Consider the following 16,941-nt stretch of genomic DNA (forward strand, 5'->3'; position numbering starts at 1 on the left):
GAAGCCAAGAGAGAGGCACCAGCTTGCCTGAGGCCAGCGGCGTCCACAAAGGCACCTACGCTTGGGAACACCCACACATAAGCACACAGACTTGCACACACATATTCACACAAAAACACAAACCTCTTTACCCTCTTCCAGGCAACCGGGTGGGGTGAGGTTTGGAGAGCTTCTGGAAATTTCGGTGTTGCTTGTCCACTTCACCCTCCCCCACCCACCCCACCCGTCCCAGCTGTTCCAGCCATCACAGCATCTTCCTCCTGCCCTGCCCTGTGGCCGTGAGCTCCCTGGACGGCACGTGTGTGCATACAGATGTGTCATATGTGAATGTGTACACACGTGATTTGCAATGTGGGAGGACACGTTTGTGTGCAAGTATTCACGCATGGGGAGTCTGCAGTGTGTGTGTGTGTGCACGCTCCCAGGAAGACGGAGAAATTTATAATCTAAATCTTGCTTCTCCGGGGAATGAAAGCAAAACAAAGTTTAGGTTTAAATCACACGACCACGGGCAGGAGGGGTTGCCTTGCCTTACGTGATTATCTGCCGTGTGCAGCGGGACGGGCTGGCAGGCAGGAGGCAGCCAGCAACCCGTCAGCAGGGAGTCATTTGTGGTTTCCAGGCCCCTGGGACCCACGGTGGCTGCTCCAGGAGGGCGGGAGACCTGGAGAGCAGCAGCGAAAAGCACATGCCGTCCCAGGTGCTGGGGGATGGGGGAGGAAGGGGCCCAGCATCCGGCTCGGGCTTCCTGGCGCTGAAGAAAAGCAGAGGGAGAGGAGGCAGGAGCCTGCAGGCCAGAGAGAAGCCCAGCCACTTGGCCTGGAGGGAGAAAGGAGGTCCAGGCAAGAGGTGGCTCCAGTGCAGACCCCGCCCTGCCAACCTCTTCCCTGGCCAGGAAAACATCCTCAGGGCTCCAGGATGTCTGAGGCTTCGGCAGCCTGCGTTTGCCTGATTCTTTCTCCCTGAGACCTTCGACTCTTTCCCGCTGCTCCATCTCTATCCCTTTCTCTTTGTTTCTGTGTTTGTTCTTTGTCTCTCCCCATCTCTCTGTCTCTGGGATTTTTTTTTTTATCTCTTTGTGTCTGACTGTCTGGCCTTCTCCCTCCATCTGTCTGTCTTGTACTCTTCAAGTCCCTCTATCAGCCCTAACCTCAAGGCTTCCCTCTGCTGACCTCTGTCTCCTGTGACCTTGCTGGTAACACATCACACACCTCCCAGGGCACGTTATTCCATTTGAGCCTCTTGTCATTCGGGAGGGTGGGGCAGTCTGGGAGAGTCAGGATTAAAAATCCCATTTTACAGATAAGGAAACTGAGCCCCCAGAAGGTAAAAGCCTTGCCCAAGGCCACGCCGCTGGCATGGAATTTAAAATCCAGGTGTGTTTCCATTGAGTGACTAGCCCCCCCTAACTCCACATCACCTGGAAGCATAAGCGGCTCCCCCCCAGCCCCCAAATCCGAAAGTGAAGAATATTAAGGACCCAGTGCCACACAACAGCTCATCCCCAGCCCAAGCACAAAAACTGTCTTCGATTCACTAAACGTCCTAGAAAGCATAAGGGCTGAGATGGGCGCCTTGGGGACTGGCACCCTAAGGATGCCCCATCCCAGCCCCGCCCTCCCCCCACGTCTGAAGTGTCTGCACATCCCACATTCCCCAGGCCCACCCGGGATGAATGGGCTTCCTGCTTCTTGAGTAGGTGCCTCTTGGTGTCTCAGTCTTCCCATCTGTACAATGGGAACGATGGGTCTCCCTTGCACTGCTGAGCTAGAACCCTGCTCCAACCAACACAGCAGCTCCTCTCCCTTTTCCAGGACCCCGATCCCTAAAAGACCTCTAACTTCAGCCACCACGAGCCCTCAGACACCTCTGGAGGATCGCTGTGTTTCCACCGGCCCAAACTGGCTTTGACCGCATGGGCATCTGGGCAGCAACCACGAAGCCACGGGCCCAGACACGGAGCCCCATCTGCAGCAGCAAAGTCCCACAGCCTCCCAAGCCCCCACCCGCGAGGCGTCAGCGCCAACGACCCGCCAGGGCCGGCCCATTTTCCTTTCTTTTCATTGCCGGCTACGTGTGTAGTTATAGAACCAGGTCTCCACAGAGTAATTTACTGGCAGAATCTCTCCCAGAATCCAGCTTGAAACCAAGCTGTAAAAACAGCTTCGAGTGTAAATAATTCATGCAGACAATATGACTTTTTTATGTAAATTCGGTGCATTAACCCTCTATTATAATGATGGACGACAGATAGGGGCGACGTTGCCTTGGTAAGAGCTAATGGATGGCCGCCATAAATTCACTGCACATTTTATTGTGTTGCTGGAAATTGTGCCTTCAGGCAATGCTGTTTACTTTTATGTAAAACTCTAGGTTCCCTAAATATTACAAATATTTTACATCCAGCTCCTCAGCATTTGGGCTCTGCCCACAAATCAAGCTTTCTCCATGTGAGTTGTAATTAAAGGTTTGTTGTTTTTTTTTTTCCTGGGACAATTATCTCCAACTATAAAGAGAAATATTTTTCCCCTTTAGATGTTCAGTCATTGACTTATTAACAAATCCTTTGAAGAAGGAGGTTGTAAGCGACTCACTGTGGTACTTGGCACGAGTGGGTCGCAGGAGAAGGGGTGCAGTGGGTCCAAGAGCTTGGTGGCTGGCTTTTATGTCTGGCCGCCACTACAGTTTATTTACACATGTGATATTCTGGGCCTTCCTCCCCGCTCTTCTATAATTCATGACCACTTTAGCAGGGTAATTCCTCCAGCCACCTTTGCAAGAGATTGGCCCCTCGCAAGCCCCCTGCCCACGCTCCTCTGGGGATGGGGACGGCAGGGCCTTATGCCCGAGAGGGTCAGAAGCAGCGTCTTGCAGCTGGCTGCCCACACACAAGCCAATTCATCCCTTCCCTGGCCCCCATCCGCTCACATGGCCCAGAGAGCCTTGGATGGAAACTCGGGGTTTCCTGCATTGATTCTCGTTCAATCCGAAGTGTTGGAAAGGCCCTTCTGGCTCAGTCCCAGCCCAGGCAGGGGTCACGAGGATGCCATTGACTCTTGCGTGAGGTCTGGGAAGAGGAAGGCTGAGAACCTCAGAAGCTTCTTAATGAAGGGAGGCAACAGCTGGAGCAGCAGCCCTCTTTAAAAATAATCCTCACACTTGTTTATTATTGTCATTAATATTAATAGCCACTCTGTTAATATTCATCTAACTGCATTAATGTCATCCAGGAGCACCTGGGATCTCCAAGCACTCCTAATGGCATGTGGATTCTGCCTGCAGCGCCCTCACCTCTCTGCCTGTCCCTCCCCAAGGGCACAACACCCATCCTACACAGGTTCCAAACCGCCCTCCTCTCTGATTGGCACCTGCCTTGGGAAACCCAGAGCCACACGGGATTTGGAATCATTTCTAAGTCCCAGGGGCTTTGCTGGGAGGATGGGACCACAGGCCAGGGACCCTGAACATTTCCTGCCTCTCCCAGGGGCACAGGAAGGTTCTGACAAAGGTGGCTTAAGAAAGAAAGATAGTTCATTTCCCCCCAAGGGCTCCATTTCCTGCAGAATCGAAAAAAAGACACGGTTAAAAACAAAGCTGAGTTGTTATAAAGCAGAAACTAACACACCATTGTAAAGCAATTATACTCCAATAAAGATGTTAAAAAAATAAAAATAAATAGTGTTAAAAAACAAAAAGAAAACAAAGCTGAGATATCATTTTTCACCGATTAGATTGGCAAATATAATTATAATAATAATGGCAACAGCAGCGACCAGCTCGCTTCCTGTACACAACCACTACGCTTAACCCTTGGTGCCTGCTCACGCTGAATCTTCTACCAACTCTTCACGACAACCCCACCACTACCCTTTATGAGACGGTAAATGCGTAACACCTTCGTGGAAAGCAATTTACAATATGTGACGAAATGCAAACTCTGCTTACCCTTTGACCCAGCAATCCCATTTTTAGGAATTTTCCATATGTTAATCATCGAAAATACTGCTCCTTTTAAGTGAAATCCTCTTGCTGTTCCCCTCCACACCCACCCATCCTTTCCCCTTCCATCCCCCGACCCTAACTCTTGCCCACTCATCTTTCAACCTGAATGTCACCTCCTCAGAGAAGCCCTCCCTGACTCCCAAGTCTAAGTTACCTTCTCTTGTCTCTCTCTGCACTATTCCTTCACACTATGTATACTTTTCCTTTGTACTGCATATCATGTGCTAATTGGATAGTTATTTCTGTAAGTTCTTAAGACATAAGCTCATCGCAAAAAAATTGCCGCTTTCCCTGCTGGCAGGGGCTGGGTGTCCTCTCTCCTCACTACATCATAAACTTTGCAAAAGCAAGGACCAACCATGTAGTTTTATTCCCCATTTCTATCCCCAGCCCAGTACTGGCCCGTTATGTAGAATACCCTTGATAAACATCTGTGGCATGAATGAATGAATGAATGAATGCACAAAGATATATGCACATAGACTTTCATTGCAGGGATGTTTATAAGAGCAAAACAATTGGAAACATACCTATCGCCATCAGCTGGGGACTGGTTAAGTGAGGTATATCCATACATATAATACAGGCATTAAAACTTTTAGGTGGATCTATATGTATTGATATGAAGGATGTCCATGACATATTGCTGAGTGGGGGGAAAAAAAAACAGGTGACAGAACAGCATGTGTCGTCTGATCTCACTCAGGGTAGAACTGCATACGTGGAATCTATTTGTGTATATTTATGCACGGAGAGAAGTCTGGAAGGACGTTCACCAAAATGTTATGTGGTTATCTCTGGATAGTGAAATCTGAGGTGATTTTTACATTTTTCTTTGAACTTTTCCATATTGTCTGAATTTTTTGCAATGAGCATATGTATCCTTTTTTACAAAATGATAAAGCTGCTTTCAAAAGAAAAAAAAAAAGTATAGGTACATTAAGAAAGAATGGTGGAGGTGCCTTATGAAGGGCTCAACCCCAGGCCAGGCAAACCCAGCAGAAGGGGGGACGGGGTGCTATGGGGCTGTCTCCCCTCTGGCGTGGTCTGGGCACCCTCCGAGGCTACGAGGGAGGGGCATTTAGAGCCAGAGCCCCTGCGCCCCATCTTTTTCGGGGCACATCCTGCCTGTCCAGAGTGGCGTTTCTAAATAGGGATTTCCACATTTGATTCTTCTGACATGCTTTACCGCCTCAGAGCTGTTTTGCAAAATTCATAGCGGTTTTCGCAGGCTCCAAGCTTCCTGGGACCAATTCCATTTTGAACAATAGCGGAGTGTCTGCTTGCTTGCGGGTGGGGTCGGCCCACCCCAGAGCAGCCTCCCAGCCCCTGTGAGCTGGGACTGTGGGGCTGAGTGTCAAGGCCACGGCATGAAAATACATGAGCTCGGCTTGTCCTTATCCTCACCCTCCTCCAGTCCAGTCGAGCAGGGGGAAGGAGGAAGGCAGGAGGCCCTCTCCCGAGGTGACTCTCCCCCCAGGAGGTGAGGGAAACAAAGCCCTTCCCTACATCCCTCCCTGTCTACCTGCATCACCTCCTTCAGGTCTCCTTACCCAAGAACCACCTAAAACCCTGAGAAGCTAATTGACTTGGCCAAGCCAAGGTCACAGGGCTGGATAGTGGCAGGGCACGGGGTGGGGACCAGGACTCTTGCTGCTTGCCCTGTGCCTGGCTTCATTTAAAAAGGCTTGGGGCTTCCCTGGTGGTGCAGTGGTTAAGAATCCGCCTGCCAATGCAGGGGTCCCGGGTTCGAGCCCTGGCCTGGGAAGATCCCACATGCTGCGGAGCAACTAAGCCCATGAGCCACAACTACTGAGCCCATGAGCCACAACTACTGAGCCCATGTGCCACAACTACTGAGCCCATGTGCCACAACTACTGAAGCCCACGTGCCTAGAGCCCGTGCTCTGCAACAAGAGAAGCCTCCGCAGTGAGAAGCCCCCACATCGCAACAAAGAGTAGCCCCCACTCACCTCGACTAGAGAAAGCCTGCGCACAGCAACAAAGACCCAATGCAGCCAAAATAAATAAATAAATTTATTTTTAAAAAAAAAAAAAGGCTTGGTAGGGACTTCCCTGGCGGTCCAGTGGTTAGGACTCCGCACTTTCACTGCCGTGGCCCCGGGTTCAATCCTACCTTTGGTCAGGGAACTAAGATCCGGAAAGCCGAGTGGTGCAGCCAGAAAAAAAAAGGCTTGGTGCCCCATTCCCTAAAAGAAATCCGAGAGGTCTAGCAGCATGGTCATTACCCCAAGCTAAGCCACAAAAGACCCCTTCGCTGGCCTCTGCGTCCTTAGCTCTGCCTTCCCTCAGTCGCGATCCAATACCCGGTACCCAGAGCAATATTTATAACATTTACAAAACTCACCCTGTATTCCTCTGTTAAAAGCCTTCTATGGCTTCACATTGCCCCAGGGAGGGGGGGGCGGGGGGATGCAGCGGGGGATGGCGGAATCTATGCTCCTTAGCCTGATATTCAAGGTCTTTTATGATATGGCCTCTATCCCACTGCAACCACACTCGTCTCCAGTCTTCACTGAATTTACAATCCTCCCAGTCCTCCGTGCTGTCACATGTCCCTGCACTGTCTGTGCAGCTCCCACCCCTCTCACATGGCTAATGTCCACTCCTGCTTTAGGACCCAGCTCAGGGCTCACCTTATTTGGGAAGTCTTCCCAAATTCTCCCTACAGACAATTTATTCAACAAATCTTCATTGAGCACCTATTATGTGCTGGGCCCCCCCACCCCACCCCCATCATGGCATCGACCACACAATAGTATCTGTTTCTAGAAGTTCCTTGAGGGCAGGAACTTATTACCAGGGCCCAGTTTTAATCTACCTCACAACTGTATGGCAATGGCCCAGATCATCAGCCCCATCTGATCTATACATCAGAAAACCAAGGATCCCTGGGCAGGCTTTAGACACGGGCAAGAAGAGGAAAGAAAAGGTTTCCAAAAACACAAAGCTGACCTGGCAACCCCACCCCTACCCCACCCTGCTGTCACTGCCTCCCTCCCACTGTCTTCCCCAAACATTCCACCTACTTACCCACCTACAGGCCCCTGCAGGGTCAGGCCTCTAGCTCGCTCTCTCCTGCATTCTCCCACCTCCCTAAGCCTTTTATGATTCTTCCCAGACTCCACTTTCTCTCTTGCTGCTGGGCTTTTGCACCTGATTTTTACCTCTGCCTGCCACAGCCTTCTGTCTTATCTAACCAATTTCTGCCTGGTATCGATTTTGACTCAGCAACACCCTCTGGCCCCCTCCTCTCCCCTTCCTCCCCATTGCCTCGCTCAGGTTTACTGTCTCCAGGTTACCCCTCACCTCCAGTCCCCACCCCCCTGCAGAAGCTAGAGTGATGTTTCTACTCTGATCCCGACTCTCCTTCTTAAGGGCCTTCACTGGCTCCCCGGTGCACTGGGTGATCTCCTCCAGCTACACCCCCTCAATTCCTACAACTCGCTCCCTGTCTCCAGCCACCTCGAATGAGCCAGACAACTCCATGCCTGCACTCCCTCAGCCTGGCTTGCTCTTCTCGGCTTCTTCATCTGACTCACTCCTACTCATCCTCCAAGACCCTGCTCAACAATCGCCTCCACCAAGAAGCCTTCCCTGACCCCATCCCACTCCATCTCCTGCTCAGGGCTAAATGACTTTCGTCCCAGCACCCTGTGCCATCACCCTCATGGCCTCAGAGTCACTGCCTATGTATCGGTTCGTCTCCCCACTCCACCATGAGCTCCTTGATGGCAAGGCATCCAGCACCCAGTGAATATTTATTATTGTCATTATGAGCAGGGTCGGATCATCAGTCCCGGTTTACAGATGAGGAAACTGAGGCACAGAGAGGGGGAGCGACTCTCCCAAGGTCGCAGAGCTAGCAAGTGGTGCAGCCAGGGCTTGAACCCAGATGTCACTGTTCCCAGTGGGCTATTCTTTCCACTGCATCACAACTTCATTTCAGAACCACTCTAGCAAGCATCACACACACACACTTTAACATGTATAGGAATGCCCTTCGGTATACCCAAACACATACAGAGACACACACAACCTTACTAACACACAGATGCACAGACACAAATAGCAGACCCCATAGGCGTGCCTGATACACATGAACATTCATACATGAGCACCCACTGATACACACATATGAACATGAACATACATATTTGTGCACATATGTACACGCATGCATAACCCACATGGATACACGCAGACACATACTAACATGTACCCAGGCGCACATACATAAGTGCATATAGACATGCACAGACACAAGTCACAAATACACAGACCCGCAGACATGCACCTGGGCACACAAAGATGTACACACACACATTCAGAGATGTGCACATATAAAACCACACTCGTATGCACTCACGCCCGGACCAACATGCAGGCACACATAGACACGGGGATGCCCTCATATACCACTCATGTGCCCATACACAAGGACACATGCATACTCACAGATCCTCACAAGAAGCAGCCCACGCATGGGCCAGCATCCACGGAAACACACACATGCAGACACACTTAGTGAACGGGCAGGTCAAACGGAGCTGTCTGCTAGGGGCGGGGGCCTGTCTGAGGTACCTAGGGGCGCTCACATTTTTGCAGCTCAGGAAGGCAGCTGACATACCAGCCCGGCTGTGATGATATTTTGCATAAATGCTAATGTATTAATTACCATGTACAGTACACAGAGCTGCCATTTAAAAGAAAAAGTTAAGACTTTTTAATTCAGAAGCCCCATGTGGGGTGGGGGTAGGAGGCCTGCCCTGCGCAGCGGGTGGAAGCAGGCAGGGCAGCCGTGCCGCGCCCACTGTCCCCGCACGTGGGTCCCGGCCTGTGGGCCTCCAGCCCAGGCTGCCCGGGGTCAGCCAGCCAGTCCTCTGCCTCAGGGGTCCTGGGGCTCCCTGGGGACCATGGCACATCTGGAGCCGTGGTCTGGAAGAGGGGTAAGGAGAGTATGGAAGGCAAGTAACCCCTGAGCGACAGAGGGGAGGTCTTCTTGGGGGGACGGGGGGCGGTGCTGGGGCAGGATTCGGAGCCGAGGTGGACAGCCAGCAGGATTCTTTGCTCCATGCAATCCATTCTCTGCACGGGAACCTGAGTAACCTTTTAAACCACTGCATCAGATTATGTCATGCCCCGGCTTTAATCTTTTCAAAGGCTTCCCATCGCTCTTGGAGGAAAGTTCACACTCCTTAAAAGAGCCTGTAAAGCCGGACATGAGCTGGCTTCTCTCTTACCTCCCGATGCCTCTGTTAGTCACGTAGCCAGCTCTCCCTCAGCCTCTCCAGGCTAGCTGTTCCTCATCAGCCAGGCCTCCGCTCCCCCTGCACCTCTTAGAGGCCTCTCCCTTGACTGCCCCTGACCACCCCATCTAAAGGGGCCCCTCTCCCCTATCCCCTCTTTCTAGCACATCTCATTATTGCAACCCTCTTTGCTGATTTTTTTTGACTCGATTCTATTCGCCTCCCCCACTGTAAAGTGAGCTTTGGAAAGCCAGGACTTTGCAGACCTAGTTTCATCACAATTATCTCCCCCACCTTGGACAGGGTCTGGCACTTAGTAGATGCTCAGCTAAAAGTCTGTTAAATGAGAGCATGAGCTGGGATGAACAAGAGATGTCCTTTGTGGCCAGCTCCATTCCAGGTGCTAAACTCAGGCAGCAGTGCCCTCTCCACCTGCCTGGCAGGACAGCCCTGGCTCCTCTACCTCCCACGGGGGGCTCATGGTCCAGAGCAGGACACTGAAGCCCAGGGCAGAAGGCATGTCCAGCATCACACGGTATCTTAGAGACCATATCCAGGCCTTCTGAGTCCTCCAGCCATCAAGCAGGAGAAGCCTCAAAGGACGCTATTTAAACAGCAGCAAGGAATAGCAACTCAGCCCTTTACCTTTGCCCCTCACTTTCACATCCATTGTCTTACACGGGCCCTGCAAGGGAGGCATCATTTCCCCAATTTCAGAAGAAATTAAGGTTCCGAGACGTAAGTGACGCACCCAAGTTCTCTCAGGTTGTCAGAGAAGGAGTCAGGATTTAAATCCATGTTTGCTGCCAAATCCAGGGCTTCCTCAGCTGGACCATGAACCTTCTCTCCCCTCCGAGCCCTCAGGGATGCCCCTGGCAGCTGGAGCACAGCAGCGATAGGCCCCATCCTCCCAGGAGTCAGGAGAGCCAAAGAGGTCCTGCCAGGCAGGTGAAGAGGGAACCTGGCACCCAGCTGGCTCACTCCCCAAACACAGGGTGGAGTCCTCAATCCACCCTCACCCTCACTCTCACTCCCACCCAGCTGCCAGCTCCCACCATTCAAGATGCTACATCTCTCCCAAACCCACCCTCTTCTCCCCAGGCCCACTGCCCTGCCCTAATCCAGGCTGCATCGCCATCATCTCTCACGTATACTCTTGTGACAGCCTCCAACCTGGATGCTCAGATCTGCCCTCCACCCAGCAGCCAAAGTGATCTTCTCTAAGTTCGAATCCTTTCTCCCTTCCCAATGACCTCCCCACTCCCTACCCCAACTCCCCCCGCACTGCCCTCATAGTGTTTGTAAGGGTGCATCACTGTTAAGAACCCGCACTACCTAAGTTCAAATCCTGACTCTGCCACTTACTAGCTGTGTGGCCTTGGGCAAGTCACCTAACCTCTCTGTGCTTCAATCACCTAATCTGTAAAGTGGGAATAATAATAGTATCCCCCTCCTAGGGTCATTGTAAGGAGGAAATGAGTTAAAATATGCAAAGCACCGAAAGCAGTGCCTGGAATCTGAAAAACACTAGGTAAGAGTGTGCTGTTCTTTACAACTTTGGGCCTGTGATTATTTGATTTGTGTCTTTTTCTTTCATGAAATTATAAATTCCGTGAAGGGGCGGCGGGGTGGGGTGGCGGTGCTGGACTGGGATGGCCGCTCGGATGCTTCTTTGCCCACAGCTTGCGCCCCTCTCTGCCTGCGGCCTTTGTTCCCCTTTCCCCTGTTCTGGCTGGGTGTTGGCCCGAGACAGAGGAGGAGGGCATGCCCTCGGCAGGAAATGCTGTCAGCCTCAGCGTTCCGGGCCTGATGAAAATGACAGGCGGCAGCCAGAGAGGACTGCTCCCCGCGGAGGGCCGGGTGGGGACTGTACCCTCCAGAGCCCCAAGTTCCCCAGGAGCTCCCACAGGGCCAAAGCTCTTTTTGTCCACAAGGTCAGAAGCAGCTCGCCAGCTGTGGGGGAGGAGTTCCGCTGCCCCGCTGCAGCCAGCGGCCCAGATGTGCGGGTTTGCACAGCCGGGTCCAGGCTCTGAGGGAGCCTTGTTGAGCATCATGAAAGGGGGCTTGTGAGGAGGCAGACGGCCTCCGCGCCCCGGCCTGCCCGCCTCCAGGACGGCAACCAGGAATGTGGCCCGCAGGAAGCCCTTCCTACCAGGCCTGCCAAGTGCCCTGCTCCCGCCTGAGGAGTCAGGCCGCCGGCACGAGCAGGTTCAACCTGCCAACCGCAGACTGGATGCCTGGGTTCTGAACCTTCCTCAGTTTCCTCTTCTGTAAGATGGGGAGAGGCCCCGACCTCTCCCTCCAGTGAGGAGTATGGGAAGCTCACAGCCTTACGGGCAGAAGAGCAGAAAGACCAGAAAGAATGTTCGCCTCCATGAACCTCAGTTTTTCCAGCTGTAAATGGGGATGATATCTACTGCCTCCTGGGGTTGTCCTAGGGATGAAATGCCACAATGGGAAGGAAGGACCAAGCATGTGCTGACACATAGTAGGTGCTCAATAACTCTGAGCTCTCTTTCTCCTTCTCTGTTCACCAGGCTCCAAAACGGGGACGCTGAGGCTGCCTGCACTGCGGGTGGGGGCCTCCTCCTCGCCCTGTCCCAGAAGAAAAACTGCTGCCAGGGGCCCTCACAGCAGGCATGGTGCCACGCCGCTGGGTGGCCTGTGTGCCGGGCACACGACTCCATTTCCAGGTAGACGAGTCTCTGCCTCCCGCCCAGTCCCTGGGTGGAGCTGGGCTCCCGCCCCAGCTGGTAGCTGTGCACAGTGGGTCTTCGATGTCCAGGTACAGCCCATCCTTGGGCCTCGTCCAGCCCTGGGCAGGGTAGAGCTGGGCTCAGCTGCTTTGCCGGGTAGAGCTGTCCTGAGCATAGTTGGCCGCTGGGCCATGGTAGTCTCTGGACACAGCTGGTCCCTGGAAACAGTCTCTGGGCACAGTCAGGCTCCCTGCAGCCAGTGTCTGGCATAATCAGCCCCTGGGCAGGGTAGCCCCCAGGTCCACTCAGCCCTCAGGCAGCCAGAGTAGGCAGAGTCAGTCCCTGGGCACAGATGAGCCCCGGACACAGGGGGTCCTCAAAGGGTCTCTGAGAATAGTCGTTCCCAGGCTCAGTCAGCCTTCAGGCACCGTGGATCCCTGGGCACGGCCTTTCCATGGGCACGACCGGTCCCTGGACAGAGCTGGTTCCTGGGCATGGTCGGCCGGCTGTGGCACTGTCTGTCCCTAGGCACGGTCAGCAGCCGGCCGGCGCTGCAGTCGGTCCCCTGGGCACAGTCAGTCTTAGGACAAAGCAGACCCCTGACACAGTCCATTGAGACCCGAATCCTTGATTAACATGCATAGACCCCTCACCCCTCTCTTCTGTGGCCCCAGTCCCTCCGCAGAGGACCTGGAGAACTGGGACCCACAGAGGGAACTGGAAGTACCCTCTGGGGTCCCCAGAGCCCCGGCATGGCCTGCTTCTCGGCAGGGTCGGAGAACAGTGCAGAGAGCGCTAGGCCTGGAGAACAAGGGAACTAGTTCTCTGGAGCAGAGTTTGCCTTCAGTGCACATGGTAGAAAGGGCCTGGCCTGGAGGCAGGAGCCCCTCCTTCTCGTTACTCTGCTTCCTCACCACGTACAGAATGGATCACAGGTCTGCGGAAGGAGCACACTGGCCTGCTACCGCGTCTCCGCATGACAGTGGGTGAGTGAGTGTGCCAAGTTTCTTCTAGTTCTAAGAATATAAATTCCCAGCCAGGTGGCAGTCCTGTAATCTAACCAACATACTCATAGCCTTAGGCGTGGCTCTAACAGGGAACGGGGAGGTGGCCAGTCTTGGGGGACCCTCAGCTCCCGGACAGGCTGATGCTGGATTTCCGACGCTTCCTGGGTCTGATCAGTCCCGCAGGTCCATCACCACCCGGTGCAGCTGGGAACAGAGCAGCAAGCCCAGGGTAGGGGCCCAGCCTGCACGGAGGCCCTGTTCCCCAGGCCTGTTTGGTGCTCATCCCCTTCAGCCTGCATTATTCTCTGAAGGGGGCATGGCTTCTGCAGGATGATAATGCAGTGTGGCATCCCATTAGCCAGCACCTGCCCTCCCTGCCCACCTTCCTCCCACAGCCCCCACGCACATCAATGTTTAACTGAATTGCCAATGTCATAGTGCCAGTCACATCTGTTTCAGGGTCTGGGGATGAAGTGAGCAAGGCCCACCAGTCTCCCATGACAGGGGGCACCACCCACACAGCAGCCTTGCCACCCCACACAAGCCCTGCTGCCCAGGCACGGCTCTAGATCGGCACATTCGGATCCCACAGGTTTGCACATTTAAAAAGAAATTGAAGGAAAAAATCTACTTGTAGGACAGAAAAGGGCAAGAGGAGAGCATGTGGCGAGGGGATTCCACAGGGACAGAGCGGGAAGGGAACTTGGGGAGGGGCGCTCAGGCAGCGCTGACCAAGGCAGGGCTTGCCAGCTGACGTCTTCCAGCCGTAGACCCCCTAGGCTCCAAGGGCAGCCCCTGCAAGGTTAATAATTTACTTACGCTCTCTTTCCCACTGGTGTCCCAACCAAAGCCATCCAACCAGGGGGTCCGAGAGAAGAGTGTCCACAGGGAGTCCGAACTCTAAGGCTGAAAGGGAAGTCAGCCTAAAGAGACAGACTTAAACTAGGTCAATCCAGTTCAGGCTGGTCCCAACTGGCTGCAACTCGATCTAACTGATTCAAGCTGGCTCGAATCAAACCAGACTTGTTGGGGCCAGCTCAGAATGTGTGGAGCTGGCCAAGACTGGATGAAGCTGAATCAAACTTGTTGTGACCTGCTCAACCCACTGGAGCCATTGGAAGGCCAACAATTCAACACCTGTCCTTCGTGTTGGCCTTTGCTGGGTATATCTTTATTTATCCCTTCCTCTTAAAACTTTCTGGATCCTTTTGTTTTCAGTATGTATTTTGTAAACAATTTTTTAGTCCACATCACGTCACATTCGAAGGATACGTAACACCTACGTCATCCCTGCTGCTAAGGTGATTACATGGGTAAGTGCAAGAGCTGTCAACTACCTGGGTTCAGGTCCCCACACCTAGCTGGGAGATCTTGAGTAAGTTACCTAACCTTGCTTACTCGTATCTGTAAAAAAAATCATCTCATTATAGGACTTGCCTCACAGAGGATAGTTTTGAAAATTGAGACTATGTATATATATTAGCACTACGCCTGGCACATAATAACCACTTAATACATTTTATTCCTATACTATTATTATTCCTTGGCTCTCACCTCATATAACACAGCCTCAGATGACCAAGACTCAGACTCCTGCACTACCTCTTCCTTAGTGTGTGAACCTGAATAATTCACATAACTTCTTTTACGCCTCAATTTTCCCAGCTGAAAATGAGGGTATTAATGCCTGCCCCAAGGGTTGTTTTGAGGATTAAATAAAATGAACCACATAAAGACTTAGCACCATTCCCTGGGACATGGTAAACAGCATTCCATACATGTTAGCTATGATTATATTAATGACTAACACTTAAATAATGTTAACTCTGTGCTAAATGTTTTATGTATATGAACTCAATTAATCTCATGACAACCCTGAGAGGTAGGTGCTATTATTATCCCCATTTTCAGGAGAAGAAACTGAGGCTCAGAACATATTACAGTGCCTGGTGATTCTGAAATATTTTAGGGAGGAAAGGAAATTGTACATTTGTCAATGTGGAGGGCAGTGAGCAGAGGACAAGTCTTAGGAGGCAGGCAGTGATTAAAAAGAGGTTGGGCTTTGAAGTCAAGCAAACCTGGACTCAAGTCCCCAGCTCAAACACTCTGTAGGCCTCAGTTTCCTCATCTGTCAAATGGGAATAACAATCCTTATCTCATGGAATTGTGAGGATTAAATGAGATATCAATTATAGCTTGGACATAGTAGGTGCTCGAAAAATGTAAGCTTCCTCTCTTTTCTTCCTCCCAAGGACATTAGGCATTCAAAGTGGTGTGCATCTACTATTCACAATAGCCAAGACAGGGAAACAACCTAAATGTCCATTAACAGAGGAATGGATAAAGAAGATGTGGTACACTACTGGGCATATACCCAGAGAAAACCGTAATTCAAAAAGACACATGCACCCGAATGTTCATTGCAGCACTATTTACAATAGCCAGGTCATGGAAGCAACCTAAATGCCCATCGACAGATGAATGGATAAAGAAGATGTGGCACATATATACAATGGAATATTACTCAGCCATAAAAAGGAACGAAATTGAGTCATTTGTTGAGACGTGGATGGATCTAGAGACTGTCATACAGAGTGAAGTAAGTCAGAAAGAGAAAAACAAATATCGTATATTAACGTATGTATGTGGAACCTAGAAAAATGGTACAGATGAACCGGTTTGCAGGGCAGAAGTTGAGACACAGATGTAGAGAACAAACGTATGGACACCAAGGGGGGAAACCGCGGTGGGGTGGGGATGGTGGTGTGCTGAATTGGGCGATTGGGATTGACATGTATACACTGATGTGTATAAAATTGATGACTGACTAAAAAAAAAAAAAAGAAAAAAAAGAAAAAAAAAAGAAGATGTGGTACACATATACAATGGAATACTACTCAGCCACAAAAAAAGAACTAAATAATGCCATTTGCAACAACATGGATGCAACTAGAGATTATCATACTAAGTGAAGTAAGTCAGAAAGAGAAAGACAAATACATGATATCACTTATATGTGGAATCTGAAATACGACACAAATGAACTTATCGACAAAACAGAAACAGACTCACTGACATAGAGAACAGACCTGGTGTGGCCAAGGGGGCGAGGGGAGGGATGGACTGGGAGTTTGGAGTTAGTAGATGCAAACTACTACATATAGAATGGATAAACAACAAGGTCCAACTGTACGGCACAGAGAAACATATTCAGTATCCTGGGATAAGCCATAATGGAAAAGAATATAAAAAAGAATGTATATATGCGTATAACTGAGTCACTTTGCTGTACAGCAGAAATTAACATAACATTGTAAATCAACTATACTTCAATAAAAAATTAAAACACAAAGTGGTGTGCATCTGCACAGTGACGTTTGTCTGGGGTGATCTTTGGAGGACATCTGCCTACGTGTACTGTCCATCTCTAATGTGGCATCTGTGCAGAGGCCACACTCCCTCCCCTGCACACTGAACACCTGCCAGCAGAGTGACATGGCTCTTCACTCTCCCATCTCCTTGCCCAGGTTTCTGCTGGAATCAAGCAGAGTTGTACTGGAGGAACCACCCAGACAGATGTGACAAGCTGCACCTCAGACCAAACATATCTGTTGAGTGAGTACCAGTGAGGAAGGGGAGGGATGCCTGGGGCTGTGAGCATCCGGGGAGGGATGCTACCATATGGCTGGGTCCAGGATGTCTGGCCCCGAACCCAGGAGGGCATACTTGATCCTGCATCTACGAAATCCTCCCCCTGTGACCACCTTGGGCTGAGCCCCTTGCTGGATGATCCTCCTCTCTGCTCCCCACCTGGACGGATGGGGCAACAATATCTCCTGATCCTGCTGACGAGGATGACGACAGTAATGATGATGATGATGAAGATGATGATGACATCTGGCATCCATTTATAATACAATGTGCCAGGCTTTATAAGATATATTATTACATCCTCAAATTCTGAGA

The 16,941-nt window shown here is 51.3% G+C and overlaps 1 protein-coding gene across 1 annotated transcript in view; it reads right to left on the reverse strand.

Annotated features, from left to right (window-relative positions):
* The window catches only part of LOC309657774 (uncharacterized protein), a gene marked incomplete at its 5' end in the record, with an annotated part of 102,173 nt that overhangs the window by 55,067 nt on the left and 30,165 nt on the right, over positions 1-16,941 (reverse strand). The window contains one exon of the mRNA XM_082455648.1: positions 536-754. Within this exon, the coding sequence (XP_082311774.1) occupies positions 595-754 (160 nt within the window). The 3' untranslated portion in view covers positions 536-594. The remainder of the gene's footprint in view (positions 1-535; positions 755-16,941) is intronic.

This window comes from Balaenoptera physalus (genome assembly GCF_965194825.1).
Source record: "Balaenoptera physalus genome assembly, chromosome: 1".
Lineage (NCBI taxonomy): Eukaryota > Metazoa > Chordata > Mammalia > Artiodactyla > Balaenopteridae > Balaenoptera > Balaenoptera physalus.